Source organism: Equus quagga, chromosome 6 (genome assembly GCF_021613505.1).
Source record: "Equus quagga isolate Etosha38 chromosome 6, UCLA_HA_Equagga_1.0, whole genome shotgun sequence".
NCBI lineage: Eukaryota > Metazoa > Chordata > Mammalia > Perissodactyla > Equidae > Equus > Equus quagga.
The window spans coordinates 95,136,737-95,152,207 of record NC_060272.1 but is presented as its reverse complement, the minus strand read 5'-3'; the positions used below and the strand labels follow the sequence as shown (position 1 = coordinate 95,152,207).

General features: G+C 48.7%; 1 protein-coding gene across 1 annotated transcript in view; it reads right to left on the bottom strand.

Annotated features, from left to right (window-relative positions):
* GNA14 (G protein subunit alpha 14) overlaps positions 1 to 12,156 on the bottom strand; it is a 162,141-nt gene extending 149,985 nt beyond the window's left edge. The window contains exon 1 of the mRNA XM_046664377.1: positions 11,409 to 12,156. Within this exon, the coding sequence (XP_046520333.1) occupies positions 11,409 to 11,532 (124 nt within the window). The 5' untranslated portion in view covers positions 11,533 to 12,156. The remainder of the gene's footprint in view (positions 1 to 11,408) is intronic.
* Positions 12,157 to 15,471: the final 3,315 nt, after the last annotated feature.

The window sequence follows — 15,471 nt, the reverse complement described above, 5'->3', positions numbered from 1 at the left end:
GGCGCTGAGTTTCCATGCCCTCTCCAGGCGCCCTGCTCTTCCTGGACCTCCATATAGTCACCAACCTGGAAGCTCGCAGTGTGGTTTTTAATACACTCCAAGTTGCTTGGTGCAAAACCCTGTGAATCCCTGAGGAAGAGAAGGAAGTCAAAACAGAAGGATGGGACCAAGATGGCGGAGTGAGAGGTCTTCTTTGTCTCTCCCCTGTCGAATCTACAACTAATTGGACATTCACCGATTAACAAAGGATATCCAGATAGCATCTCAAGACACCTAAAAGTTTCGTGCTACTACACATCGGAACGCAGACAGACTTCCCCCCAGGAGGAGGTGGAAATAGGTGAAAACTCTCCAACGCCCGACCCCAGACCCCCGGACAGCCTAGTTCCTGTAGGAGGCTCTCTTCCAGTGGACTCCCCCATAGCATCGCCACACACCAAGGGCAGGAGTGTGCACTCACCAGTGAAGCGACGGTGGAAACGGGTGACAACACCGCTACCCAAGCCCCCCGTGATCACACCTAAGCCCAGGGGGAAATCCCCAGGGCCCTGCACCCACCGGCAGGGAAGGCCTCCACTCGCCATTAGCAGGGAGGCCCCGCCCAGAAGCCAGAACAAAGAGAAGCTCCTGGCGGGCCCAGCACGGCACCAGACTGCAAGCTGCCACTGAGCTCACGGTCTCTGGCGCACGGCTCGATACAAGGGGCACCCTGACTTCCCGTAGATGTGCTTGGGGACACGTTTGGAGCTCCAGCACCTGGCTCTGCGGCATGGGAGAAGGCACCGGGGTCCCACATCTCCCCGGCAGGGAAAGCCTCTGCTTGCCATTAGCAGGGAGGCCATGCCCAGAAGCCAGGAAAAAAGGAAGCTCCCGGTGGGTGGATCCCCCGGGGCGGCTCCAGACTGTAAGCTGCCACTGGGCTTATGGTCTCCAGCACTTAGCTCGGTGCAATGGGCACCCAGACTTCCTGTAGTCGTGCTTGGGGACACGGCTGGAGCTCCAGCACCTGGCTCTGCAGCGTGGGGGAAGGCTCTGGGGTCCCACATCTCCCCAGCAGGGAAAGCCTCTGCTCACCATTAGCAGGGAGGCCACGCCCAGAATCCAGGAAAAAGGGCAGCTGCCGGTGGGCGGATCTTCCGGGGTGGCTCCAGGCCGCAAGCTGCTGCTGGGCTCATGGTTTCCTGCGCACAGGTTGGTGCAGGGGGTGCCCGGACTTCCCGTGGACGTGCTTGGGGACTGGGTGGAGCTCCAACACCCGGCTCTGTGGCCCAGGGGGTTGATCCAGGGTCCCACACCCCCCCAGCAGGGAGGGCCTCTGCTCACCATTGGCAGGGAGGCCCTGCACAGCATTCGGAACACCAGGAAGCTCCCTAGAGCAGAATTCCCCACAAGGCAGCAGCTTACAAGCCACCGCCAGGCCCACGGACTCTGGCTGTGTCCCAGACGAGGCAAGGGGCTCCCAGAGATCCCGTGAGAGTAAAGTGGGGCAGAGTAGAGCTCCAGTGAAACGGCTACATAGCCCAGGGGGGAACTCCAGGTTCTTACAGCAGCCTCAGCTAAAGCCTCTGCACAGTACTAGTGGAGAGGTCCTGACTGGCAATCACAAGGCGGGAAGGCCCTGGGGCAAAAGCAGCACAGCTAAGTGAGCTAATGACAGACTGCAGAAGATACCCATAGCTCTGCTGGGACCTATAGTGGACAAGTGTGATCTGGTGGGCTCTGTTAGGGACAAATAGGAGATTATAGGTGATCCTGCTCCTGGCTGATGGGAAAGCCCACAACACCGCTGCAGACCACAAGGAGGGAGTGCGTCTAGGTGGGCTGCAGCAGTAGGCACCAGCAGCCTGAGGCCCCCTTGTGATTGCCCCCACAACCGACGAGGGACCCCACAGGTCCACTGTGACTACGAGGAGGGGTCCAGACCCAGTCAGTAACAGCTGACAGGGTTCCTGGTTGGTGCAGTCTAAACAGCTGCCCCCACACACACACCAATCGCAACAAGTGGAAGCAGCGACTAACATCTATCTCTATGTGGAGGCACAAACCCACGCCATCAAGCAGTATGAAAAAATATATTAAATCTCCAGAACAGAAGGAAAACGATAAGCATCCAGAAAACAATTCCAAAGACAATGAAATCTACAACCTAAAGGACGATGATTTCAAAACTGCCATTATGAAAAAACTCAACGACCTAAAAGAGAATTCAGATAGACAACTCAATGAGTTCAGGAGCTATGTCACAAAAGAGCTTGACATTATAAAGAAGAACCAATTAGAAATACTGGAGATGAAGAACACAATGGAGGAGATTAAGAAAAATCTGGACTCGCTGAACAGTAGGGTCGATAATATGGAGGACAGAATTAGCAGTTTGGAGGATAGGAATATAGAAATGCTGCAGGCAGAGGAGGAGAGAGAATTAAGACTAAAAAGAAATGAAGAAACTCTCCGAGAATTATCTGACTCAATTAGGAGATGCAACATAAGAATTATAGGCATACCAGAGGGAGAAGAGAAGGAGAAGGGGGCAGAAGGCCTGTTCAAGGAAATAATAGCTGAGAACTTTCCAAACTTGGGAAGAGAGATGGAACTTCATGTCACAGAAGCCAATAGATCTCCAAACTTTATTAATGCAAGAAGACCAACCCCAAGACCTATAGTAGTGAAACTAGCAAAAGTCAACGACAAAGAGAAAATACTAAAGGCAGCCAGGCAGAAGAAAATAACTTACAAAGGAAACCCCATAAGGCTATCAGCAGATTTCTCAGGAGAGACCTTACAGGCTAGAAGAGATTGGAATGAAATATTCAAAACTCTGAAGGACAAACTGTGATAAGGGACCAGTTTTTAAAAACTCCCCTTTCAGTTGCAGACTGATACACTAATGAAATGCAACAAAAATACCTTTTGATGCCACAGCAATGTTAAATTGCTATAAAAGCTTCTAGATGCATACTCTCGATTTCTGTACTTGTCTCGTGTGCACACTGGCCCCAGGCCCACAACTGCATTTTGAGTGGCACTGACTTAGACTCATAGGGCCTAGACCACTAGGTACATTAGATGATGCTTCTGCAAATGAGTTATCACCTTCATTTATTTGATTTTGTTTAGTAATACAATCAGCTTATATTTCCCAATTCCATAGTAGCTGAGCAATAGACACAAAAATTCTTTGGATGAGTTATTCAAAGTGAAGGTGTTATTCATGGCAGATTTGAGAGAGCAATGGCAGAGTTAATCCATCTGTGGGTCACTGACAACCGACCAACAATACAGAAGATGGCTTTCAGGCAAAATAATAAAAGATAAATATTCTCTTTTCCTCTCATTCATCAAAAAGGACGAAATATGAGAATCTATCAGTTTAAAAAAGATACTTGATGACCAGCCCTATAACCCTTTGAGTGTCAATGTTCCACAGAGGGTGAATTTTCAAAGAGAAGACTGATATATGGTGGCTTGTATTAAAATACGCTCCCCCCACACCACACAATCCATGACAGAAGATTATTTAATGGTCATTAGCCATAAAACCATTGCAATTTATAGGAGCACAACTTTCTGAGTAATACACCAAAGTGCATGGGTCCATGCAAATGTGCATACTTGTTGCTTTTATAAGCATTCATGCCAAGGTAAACGTACATATGCGCTTGCTCTTCCTCTTGGCCCAATCATCTGGCACCTGGGGGCAAAGGCTAAACGACCCCTACAAATGAGCCAGCTCAGACTCTGAAGACCCTTCATCAAGGAGATGAGGGAGAGACTGCCTCAACTTCCAGAAACAGGGCATCCCCTAGGCAGGTCAGTCCCAGGGGCCTCCTGGACACCTGCTGAAAGATAAGGATATCTGCCTTAGAGCCTAGAGTGACAATCAGAAGCTAGCCAGTCCTGAGCTCCAGGCCAACACTATAAGAGAGAGGTTCTCAAACTTGAGTGCATATCAGGATCACATGCGGGGCTCATTAACATACAGTCTGCTGGCCCCACTCCAGAATTTCTCATTCAGAAGACTGAGAGTTTGCATCTCTAACAAGTTCCCAGGAGGGTCTGATGCTGCTGGTCCTGGGAACACACTTTGAGAACCACTGGTATCAGACATCTGATGACAGAATCGGAAAGACCTCAGAGGTCATCTGATCCAAACCTCTCATTTTACAGGTGAGAACCCTGGGGTTCAGAGGGAATGTCTTGCTCATGGCCATATATCCAGTACTCCGAGCCTACTCTTACCAAAAAAAGAAACTCTGGTCTCCAGATCCTTAATGTACTGCTCACTTCATGATTCTAACTTATGGCCACACATTAGGTCCCTGCTCTCTGAGAAGGAGCACCAGCAGAGACTTCATGCTGTTGACCCTGCTATCCACATTTCCTTGTGGGAATGACACACTAGTTCTATCAGTGACCTCGTAATGATAGGCAAGTGGCCTGAGCCCAAACAGGGTGAGAGCACAATGGGAACTACTTCTTGCCTAGATTTTCAACTCATAATGTCTGGCTCCAGAGAACATGCTCTTACCACCATGCCATACTGCCTCTCCCCCAGCTCTCTGGCAGTTGGCACAATCAGATGGTCTGAGGTTTTGAAAAGTGACACAAGGGTGCAGGAGACAATGACAGATGATTTGCAGCACTGCTGTGGAGGCAGGCGCCCAGTGCAGCCTCAGCAACTGTTAGGGTGATGAGTTCCTGGCTGCGCGCTTGGCAGTCTGGTCTGATCCCAGTGTCAAGAGTCCCTTGGATCCTGCCCTTTGCCTGAGTCTGCTCTCCAATTCCCATCAATTGTACGAGCTTCCTGCTACCCTCCAATAAATTATTCTTCTGCTTAAATGATCTGCAACCAAGAACCCTGGCCAACACGATAACCCATTAATTTACCCATCGGCAGAGAGCCAATTGCTCATAACGGAAGTTAGGGCTCCGGCACAGGCTCCTGCAGTGCCTTCCACCTTCAGAGTCCTTGGATTTCCGCGGGTTCACTCAGATCCCTCTGACAATGTTTGCAGCACCAGCTGCTTGACTCACAGGGAGCCCCGCCCCAGGCCACCCGCACTCAGATGACAGCCATGTCTGTGATGTATGTTCCCTGGTCAGAACTGACAGATCCAGGAGTGCACCCTGATCCACGCCAGGTCCTAGGCTCTCACAGGGACAAGAAAGGCCCAGAGCTCAAGCTCGGAAGGGAGCAGAGCCAAGTCATGCTGATGGCTGGAGAAGGGCGCCAGAAGTGCCCTGGCACTTGCTCTCCCAGTCTTTATCCTTCACTTCTTCTAATTTCATGAGATGCCCTGGTGTGAATCCTTCCAATAAAGTCCCGTTTTTGCCTGAAGTTCAACCTCTGTCTTTAGTAACGTTATAGCTTTGCTACACTGATTCACTGAAAACCCCTCTCTCTGCCTTCTCCATCTAGCTGCCTCCCTCCCTGCGACCCCACACAGGGAGTTCTTACAAGGAAACCTCTCCTGTGATTCAGGTATCATGGGAAAAGAAAAACTAAAGGTGATATAGACTAGAAGGCATTTTAAAAAGAAAAAGACTCTTTGAGGGTTTTGACTTTTTTCTATACATTGCTTTTTGTCAAACTCCACTGTCAGATTTTTCCATTTTGTATCTGCTCACAACATTACAGCCTCAAAACTTTCATCTTCTGACTCCAGCTTTAGAAATACGGTTTTCTTCAGGTACTTAGATATTGGTGATTGATTTGAATTAGTGGACTGGATATCTTTGTTTCAAGTGGCTTAAACATCTTAAAAGAAAATATGCAGCTCTCCACTAAGAGCAACTAAGGCCCTGCAGAGAAAGGGCCAGCTCCCGGACTGGGAAGGATGGTACAAGAGGAGCTTGGAGCATCTAGTTATGCCAGAAAGTAAGGAAGTGCTCAAAAATTGATGGAGGTGTGTCACAGTGGCACAGGAGTTAGCTTGATGGGGTTCTCATTGCACAAATTGTGTATAATTTGAGCACCAAAATGATTAGGTACACTAATGAAGTAAAAACCATTGGCTAAAAAAAACCACACACAAAAAAACCCCTAGGAATCCATGAGTTTGTATGGATTATAAGTAAACAGGAAGAAAGGGAAGTCTCTTACAGTAGAATGTCCAGTGCCAACTAGTAAATGTGGAGAGAGTGCTAGAGCTGGAAAATCATTATTTTGTAACCATCATGTTATAGAATGGGTCAGGAATCATCAATGGATACCAATTCTAGAGGGACGTCTCGATGAGGAGGATATTTGCATGGTCTTAAAAAGTATCTTCCCACCAAAGTACTAGACAGTGGAGAAAACCAGCGAATTCAACATCACCAAGAGAGGGGCAGACGAATAAGATGTGCCTCCAGAGGAGACCACCCCCCTCCCACCCCAAGAAGGACCCGACATAACCTATCCAGAGACCCAGCCAAGAATGCATAGATGGAAGCTCGAATGGTAAGATAATCAGTCAAACCCCAAATGAGGAATGTTCAACTTAAAAAGGGAGAGGTGACTATATTCTTCAGAAAGTCAATGTCACAAAAGTAATGAGAGTCTGTAGAAATGTTCCAGATTAAAGGAAACTTCAAAAATATGAGAACTAAAGGCAATATCTGAGCGTACACTGGACCCTGGACTGGAGGTGGGGAGATGCCAGTAAGGACATTACTGGGTGAGCTGACAAAACTGGGCTACAGACTATAGATTGCACACAAATACTGCATGAAGTCTAAGTTTATGGAAGCTTCATCGGCGGACTGTGCTTATGTAAGAGATTATCTCTATTTTTAGGGAAAACACACTAAATCATTTAGGGGTAAAGGCCATGAAGCATATAACTTACCCTCAAACATTTCAGAAAAACTGAAGAGAACACACAAACGAGAAAGAAAATAGAGTAAACAAAAAACAACAACAACAAAAAAAGAAAATGAGCTAAATTTTCAATAATAGACCTGTGTTTTTCGTACTATTCTTATTCTTGCAAACTGTTTCAAATAAAAAGTTTTAAAAACTGCTTTGGGGGAGGAGGGTGACTGCAGAAGAGCACAGGGAATCTGGGGGACGGTGGAAATGTTTTATATCATGATTGTGCTAATGCTTACACAAATGTTCATGTCTGTCAAAACACATTGAATCGTACGTTTAAAATTGGTGACTTTTACCGTATATAAATTATACCTCAGGAAAGCTTACTTGAAAAGGTACAAAGGGTAAAAGTCTGTTGTTTGAAAAGATTCTGTGTTCGTTTAAAGGGAGGAGGAAGCGGGAGTACTTGCATTTGCCTCCTGAGAGGCCTCTGGGCCTGCTACGTCACGACGGAAGGAGGCTGTGTGGTAAAGTGGGTATACTGCAGCCAGGTGGACACAGCCAAAGATAAAGTCACATAGTCCCCCTTTCTGAAGCACGTTATGGCACAAAAAATTAATCATTTTTACATTAATTTCTATTTTGTACTGAACACAATATTCACATAAATGGTTAAGATAAAATGTAAAAACTCTATGAAATCTTGTCCCCGAGGGGCCCTTCATATTATCCCAGATCCTGAGAACACCCCTTACTGTCCTCAGAAGTTCCTCTGGGTAGGCAGGGAGAAGTGTGTGTGTGTGTGTGTGTTTCCTGCACAAGCCCCCGCTTGTGAACGGTCATTAGCATCCCACCCTCCCCATTGTTCAAGGTCTTACTAAGGGGATCCCTCCTCCAGAGGGTCACCCTTCATGCTCCACCTGGACCACCTTTGAATCTCTATTAAGTATTTATGACCATCTTCCTCATCACAGCTACTTGTGGACAGGCACCTCCAACGGAGCGCTTGGAAATGATCCCCGGCACTGAGCACTGTGCCTGGCACTCTGGAAAAATCTGTTGCATTTGAACTAAGCAAAGAGGAAGGAGTGTGGGCATAGTTACCATTTTGCCCCTTCTCCCCTTCACAGAGCCAGAAAGTTATGTCACTTTCTACTGAGAAACCCATACTATCTGCGCCACTTCCTCTAATAGACTCCCAGCCCAGGAACGTGATAGTTGGTTCTAAAATGGGATTTTGTTATAACCAATGCAATAAACTTTTGGGGACTCAGATTTTCAACTCTGGTGTATGTAGGAAGAGAGACTTTAAAATCACCTTATGGCTCAGAAAACAGTAAGGGAAACTCAGAGCAAAACGTTTCTGTCAAAGCATTACGAGGACAATTTAGATAAACTGCTATGCAACCTACAACTCATCAACTAAAATTGAAAATGACACCTCACTGGTAGCTAGAAATGCTCATAAATAGAGCAGTGATAGCTAACCCCACTGCCAGATAAAGCAGAGAGAAGTTAGTCCATAGCTAAGAAAAGCTGGAGCCAGGGTTTGAACCCACACAGTCCGGCCCGAGAACCTACATGTTTAACCCCTATATCAGCATGAGTTAAACACCAATTCCCCAGTTAACATTCCATCCAGAGAGTTCCAACATAAGGTCTGCACCCAAAATTAAGCCATCAGAGTTGCCGGAGACTCTCAACTTGTTTAACAAGCAACACTTCACCAAGCCTCATTTAATACTAAAATCAATAAAAGATCACACTTTCCCCCATTTAATTGCTGTCTTCCAGACACACTTTCTTCCCACACTGAATAGGACCCATTAAGGTTCTTATCAGAATTCCTTTTTGTCCTACTTTTATCTGAGGAACTGATAAGGCATTTCTTTCTACTAACTTCAACCATCGTTCTTTCCTCCATCTCCTTCTGCTGAGAAAGCATCACGCTGACATCTTCAATTACTAGCCCTAACCAGACAGCAGCTTTTATCTTCCCTATGGACTCTGACTCATGCTTTTATGAAGCGCATACAGGCTACTGGCCAGTGAACGCACTTCAGAAACATCCTCAAATTGTTTCGTTGCAAAAGCAAGCTTCCTTGTGAAAGAGTTGGTCATTTTCAGGTCCTTCCACACTCCACAGAGGATCCTAAACTTCTATTTGCAAAGTGAAGTTTCACCTGAGGCTCCTGAGTGGCGGATCATCTTACCCACCCATTATAGAGACTCAGGTGAATTTTTCACTCAAACTTCATGACTTCAGACAAAAGAGCATATATCCTTCCCTGATTTCTTGTCTTTGGAGTCATTGCCTCCTCCTTTATCCTGAGAAGAAATGGAAATGGGCCAGGTTCCCTCACAGAGAAAAAGAATTCAGAGGTCTTAAATCCATTCTTAGGGTTCTGGACAGATCCATGTGGTTTGGAAACTGTATTTCTAGCAGTTTCTGAGTCACAAGCACTGAAAGGATGTGCTAATGACAGCTGGGCACAAGGATAGTGGGGGTCCTGTAAGGTCAGGCAGTCCTGCCTGGGGGGGGGGGGGGGGGGGGCAGGGGGCCTACCTCCAGGGGGCAGGAAGAGGGTCAGGGCAAGAGCCCGGGAGTGACGAAGAAGGTGTTCTAGTCACCAGGATTAAATGGGACTTCCAGAGTAAACAACTTACCTCCGAACGTTCCTCCCCTAGTGTGAGTGTAACTGCAAGCATTTTACTTCAAACAGACTTCTTACCAATACAGTATGGCTCAGCTTACTCCTTACATTTTCGTACAAAGAGCCAGCATTTGTCAAGCTCCTGGTACATTCTAGACACTGTACTTCATACACTGGCACAAATCAAAATATTGCAAAATGAAATAGGGTTCAGCGCGTCCTTGAAAAGAAAAAGTATGCAGCTAAAGCCAGACCTGCCCCTATCATTTGTGGGGCCTGGAGCAAGAACACAAATGGAGGCCCACATAATTACTCCAAAGTGCTAAGCAAGGTAGCAACCCGTCACATAATCCTCCTCTCCTGACAAATGTAGGTTTACAACAACCGGAAAGGCCAGGTACAATCTGGAATTCTGAGACTCCTCAGAGTTCCAGGCCAGACATGAAAGAGCAGCCCTGGCCAATGGACAGACTCCTTCCCCTTCCCCACCCAGGCTCCGTCATCCCCAGGGAGGCCTCTTGGGCACACCTGTGGACACCCAGCCCATGTTTCCAAACTCTTCCACAGCCTCAGCCCCACTGTCCCTGCGGGCACTCGTCAGAAATGGGATCTGCCCTCCCTACCTGCACAGACCCTGGAAGCAGGCTTGGGGCCTTTGCGCAGTGAATTCCGTCTGCGTCTGGGGGTACACGGCAGTGCAGACTCTGGGTGGGCAACACACTTGGCTTGCAGACCCCTAGCCCAGAGGGGAGGGGCACAGCCTAGGGAAGGCCAGACCCTGCCCTTTAAACCACCGAACTCCATTTTATTCTAACTGCATTGACTTTTCTTTCCTTGAAGCTTCTGGGAGGGTGGCTCCTTCTATTAAAGATGAATCAACTGGTATCAGAGAGGATTCCTGTCTGGAAGGGATAAAAGAAAACACTTGAAATACTTGCAGCTCTCTAGAAAGATTCGTCAGCTGATATCCTCGTCTGAAAGAAGGAAAAGCTAAATATTCCTTAAACAGCAAATGGATTGAACAGGGTCCTACAAAGTCAGAAGAGGTGGCATCCTTGCCCCACGGCATAAATTGGGCAAACCTTGACGTTTTCTTCGTGTTTTTGAAAGTGGGTGTCCTACTGAGACTTGTGCAGAGAGCCCAGAAGAGCCGGATGAACTAGCCAAGGCACCTGGGGCAGCAAGGTGGGAGTCCTAGGAGTGAGCACACACGAGTCAAGTCGAACAAGCCAGGTCTTGGCCTGCTGAAAACAAAGGCCTCGGCAAGGGGAGCCAGGGGAGGCTGGGGGAGGGGGTGGCGAGGTGGGGAGGGGGTCACAGTGGGGAGAGTGGCTAGGGCTTGGGCTTCACCCTCACGACTGACTTGGTATCTGCTTTGCTTTTTCTCAGTCAGGGCCAAGTTCACCAATTTTCCAGGCCTCTATTTTTAATTCTCTAAAATGGGGATATTACCTGTCTGCATCACCAGTCAGTGATGCCCATAAGAACTTAGCACAGTCTGGCACACGGTAAACACTCAGTCAACAGTACTTATTTAGAACTGAGAGCACAGGGGCCAGAGCTAGAGTGACCCCAAGATGTGGATCAGGCAGCTCCCCACCAGCCACCCCAACATCCAAGACGGTTCTGCAGAGGCTGTGCGCGCTAGTGGGGTGGATGAGGCTTTAGGGAGAAAGGCAAATCAGAACAGATCGGGGAAAGCAGATACCGGTCGAATGTTACGTCTCAGCCCTGTTTTGGGGCAGGGAATGGGGTGCCTTTGAAAGTCGCCCCGCTGGAGTTGCAGAGGACAAGCGCCTAAAGGCCCCAAGTTGCCTGGATCCACGAGCCCCCGGGGGGGTAAAGAAGGCGGCGGCGCTGCACCTCCTCGACTCCAGGCCCGGCGGGGATCCGGGCGAGGGAAGCGGCCGAGATGGGATCGCCTGGCACACAAGGGTTGGGGAGACGCTACCACTCACCCAGCAGCAGCAGCTTGAGCTCGCGGCGCGCGTCCCTCTTGTCCCGGCGAAGCTGCCGCTCGATCTCGGCGCTGATGCGCTGCGACTCCTTCTCCTCCGCGGACAGACAGCAGCAGCCGGCCATGGTGCGCGCAGCACCGACGGGGCGACGCGGCCCTGAGCGCTCTGGTCCTCCCCCCGCAGCTCGCCCGGCCGATCCGCTACGGGCACCCGGATTCCGAAAGGAAAGACGCGGGCCGACTTGAGTTTCTGAGTAAGAGGCCTGGACCGCCGGGGCTCAATCCCTCCTCGAGGGTGGGCTCGGAGGCGGGGGCGAACCCCGAGCGCTGGCAACGCTCAAGTGCACCGCGGATCCAGGCTCCCCCAGCCTCACACCCACTCCGGGGAGGAGGAAGATGAGCCAGGAGGTCGGGAGCCTTGCCGGTCCCCGGAAGATGCGCACGCTCCTTGGCCCTGGAGCGGGACACTCAGGGGGCGCCGACTGAGCGTAAAAAGTTGGGGCGCCGGTGCCCTGGAGACAGCGGGATCTCCCGGGCCTGGAAGTGTCCCAGGCAGGCGGCAGGCACGGCGTCGGTTGGAGGCAAAGGGCCTGGTAGGCCCTTGCTTGGAAAGTTTCAAAAACCTCGGCAGTGACCGCAGCTAAGACTGAGTGGAAAGGTTCCTGCTGGCGCTTGTGCTCTAAGTGGCAGAAGGAGGCGGAGCGTCTCGAACCTGCAGCCCTGGCGTCTGCCCGACTTGGCCTTCGGGGCACGACAAGCCTATGGCGCCTGGGGGCGAGCGGGTCGCTGGGGCGCGGAGCCGTGAAGGGGGTAGAGGGGGGCGGGTGGGAGGAGGAGCGGGGGAGCCTCGAGTCCCAGGGAGCAGCCCCTACGCCTGCCTTCCCGGCCGTGGAGTCCCGGCGCCGGGAGGGCCGCCTGCCGAGGTTGCAGTAAGCAGCGAGCCCTGCTCCCTGCCCAGATCCGGGCGCCAACAGGTGAGTGAGCCTCGCCAAGTGCCAGCCGAAAGAGGAGTGCAGCGGAGCCAAGTGTCCGCCGCGGGACACAACGCGCCAGGGCCGAGGCTGAGCTCTCCACCCGGCTTGAACTTGAGGCTCGCACACCAGCCTCACCACCGCACACAGCGGGGTTTCCTAGACGGGCTCCTTCCGGTTCCCGGACGCCCCAGCCCGGCTCGGGCTTGGCCACAGCCCTTGGTCAGCTCGGTAGGCTGCCTGCAAGGTGCGTCTGGGCCTGAGCCCGCTGCCGCTGTGCTCAGAGAGGCGGCTGCCACGGGGTTCAGTTAAATACGAGAAGAGCGGAGGGTAAATATCCTCCTGGCCCCTTCCTCCACTACCGGACAGGAGGGCTGGGGATGGGGCAAATGGAAAACGGCTGGCTGCTTTGCATTCTGTAATGAAAAAGAATGCTTTGTAGAGAGGGCTGACACGTTCCCAGCAGCCCCTGGCATGTTCTCCGGCCCAGCCCTGAAGCTTGACAGCCGCCTTGTGAAGGTGCGTCCGCGCAGGAACCTTGGCCGGGCTCCTGGAACGTCGGCATCATGTTTGAGTTGCATTAATAAAAACTTAAAAATTAAAAAGCACCTCTTTGTACTGAAATGGCACAATAGAATGCATATCACAACATCTGATTTTTTCTGGTGTGTAGATTTTGAGGCAGAGTGCAAAGAGGCCCGTGGGAAAGCAGAAAAGGAAAGGTGGAGGGAGGGGATCCTGTCGGCCGCAGCAATGAGCGTTTTCTTCTCTTGAACTCAGCATATTCTGTGTAAACACTTTGTGGCGTTAGACAATTAGCTAATGCTTCCTCTGTGAAGAGCAAGCAGAAGTGCCTTTCATAGGAGTAGCATGTAGTTAATCCGAACGGAGGAGCATATTGAGTGAGAGAGGGGTGTGTGCTATTATATAAAGAATATGCCCTTATGATGCTATCTGGCTGCAAGGTCTTATTATTTATTTTACAGTTTAAGGAATGTAGTTGAATCTGGCGTTAAAAATGAACGTGCATACATTCTTCAATGCCTAACTCTTTATTTTCCTTTCTTTGCAGGCGTAAGTTGGCAGTAAGAGTGACCCCTACAGGAAAACTCCTGGACATTTCTCATTTGATCCTTTGCCTCTTCATCACACATTTCTCTCTTAGCTGTTGCAGATTCATTAACAATTTGAGAATAAGACCTCTTAGCTTCTCAAACTAATAGTTACATCTTAATTATTAGTATTTTTTAAATGATTAAAATGAGGGCAAATTTGAACTCCGAGTTAACTAGAATAACTGACTTGTTAGGTCGAGTGTTGCTAAGATTTCAAAAAAGATATGAAACATATTGCTTATGTCAAAACTGCAAAACTTTCCTGGGCTGGGCAACTTGGCAGTCTGAGTCAGAAGCCTTAATGTGTCCATCCCTTGACTGAACTGGTAATTCTCCCCTTAAGAAATAATCAATCAGGGAAGCTGTAATTTACGTGCAGAGATTTTATTTCTAACAATGACAAATGATAAAACAACCTAAATGCCCAGCAAGGGGGAATAGGCCAAATAAATTATGGTATATCCATACAATGAGATGTTAGATAGTCATTAAATACGTGAATAACAATTAAAGATTTGGGGGGAAAAAACCTCAAAATATATTGAGTGAAAAATGGAAGATACAAAAATCTCAACAGCGTGATACAAGTTTTATTCAGGGAACACACATGGATTTTTAAGAGTCTAAAGGGACGTACAGCAACAAGGTAAGTTGCTCTGAGTCATAGCTTTTTAGTTGATTTTAATTGTCTGATATACAATTATTTGGGGGCAACTCAAATATTATCTGGGCCCCACTTTCCTCAGCTGTAAAATGAGAGAGATGAACCAGAATAAGCTCAAAGGGATCTCCCAACTCTCACATTCAATTATTTCTTTGATGATTTTCACCCTTATAAGACAGAATAAAAGTGATCATAAACCTAAAGTTGTTATTGACCAGTGGTAACTAATGAGAACTATAAAACTAGGATATCACAAGTCAATTATTTTTCTACTTCTATCTTTTTTTATTCACGTCTGTATTTTCCTTATCTTCAGGATCTGGGCGCAGGATGAGAATAATTTTAAGTTATTAATTCATTTGCAACATCTTTCCAGGAAGGGGTAGCTTTGAAAAGAGGCCTTAATAAAAGAGAATGTTTTCTTAGATTATTCCCAAATGCTGCCAGGCCATTTCGTTCCTCTTGAAGAGCAGAGCACAGCCTGGACAGGAGTTTTCAGATACCTGCTGAGTGCTGGGCTACAAAGGTAAGCTGATTGTCTTGGTTCCTCTGACTGTCCACTGAGTCCACACCAAGCCCTTTACCAGGCACTGGGGATTAAGATAATAAGACATCCTAGATGTTATGCAGGCTACAGTCAAGTAGAAGGAAGTAAGACTGAGACCCTGAAATCTGAACTCACCCCTCCCTGCTTCCTCCCCGAGAGCAGACAATGACAGCAAGGAGTTACCTGGGTGGCTCTCCACAGCCTGCAGGTGTGCCCTTCAACTAACTTCTCCCTTCAGCTGAGCCTCATCTCCCATCAGTTTCCCGGAACTCCAGACAAATGGAACTATGCGTTCTCCCTACCTCCATGTCTTGGCGCATGCTGTTCCCTCCTCCAGGAGTGCCATCTCCTAACCCAGGCAAAGTGAGGGACTTTCTTTCCCAAACACATCTCTTCTGAGAAACCATCTCCACCTCTTGTCAGTCAGACCCATCTTCCTCTGCTGCCTGAGCATCTTCTATGTTCCTCGCTTCAACATCTCGCTCTATTACACCTGTTTGTTTCTTCTCCTAAGCCATTAGTTACACACAGATGGAGAGTGTTTTCTTGTTCATCCTGGTACTTCTAAATTAATAAAATTCAGTAGACTGGATAAATTGAAATCAAGAAGAATTAGCCTGAGATAAGAGAAAGAAACTAGAAGAGAGAAAAGAAGGTTCTTGTGGTGGAAGCCAGTGAAAAACCAACAAGCAAGGCCACAACAAATCAATGTATGATTTAGGAAGGACTTGTGGCCCCAACCTGTCCCCTTAGACAGAATGACTGCC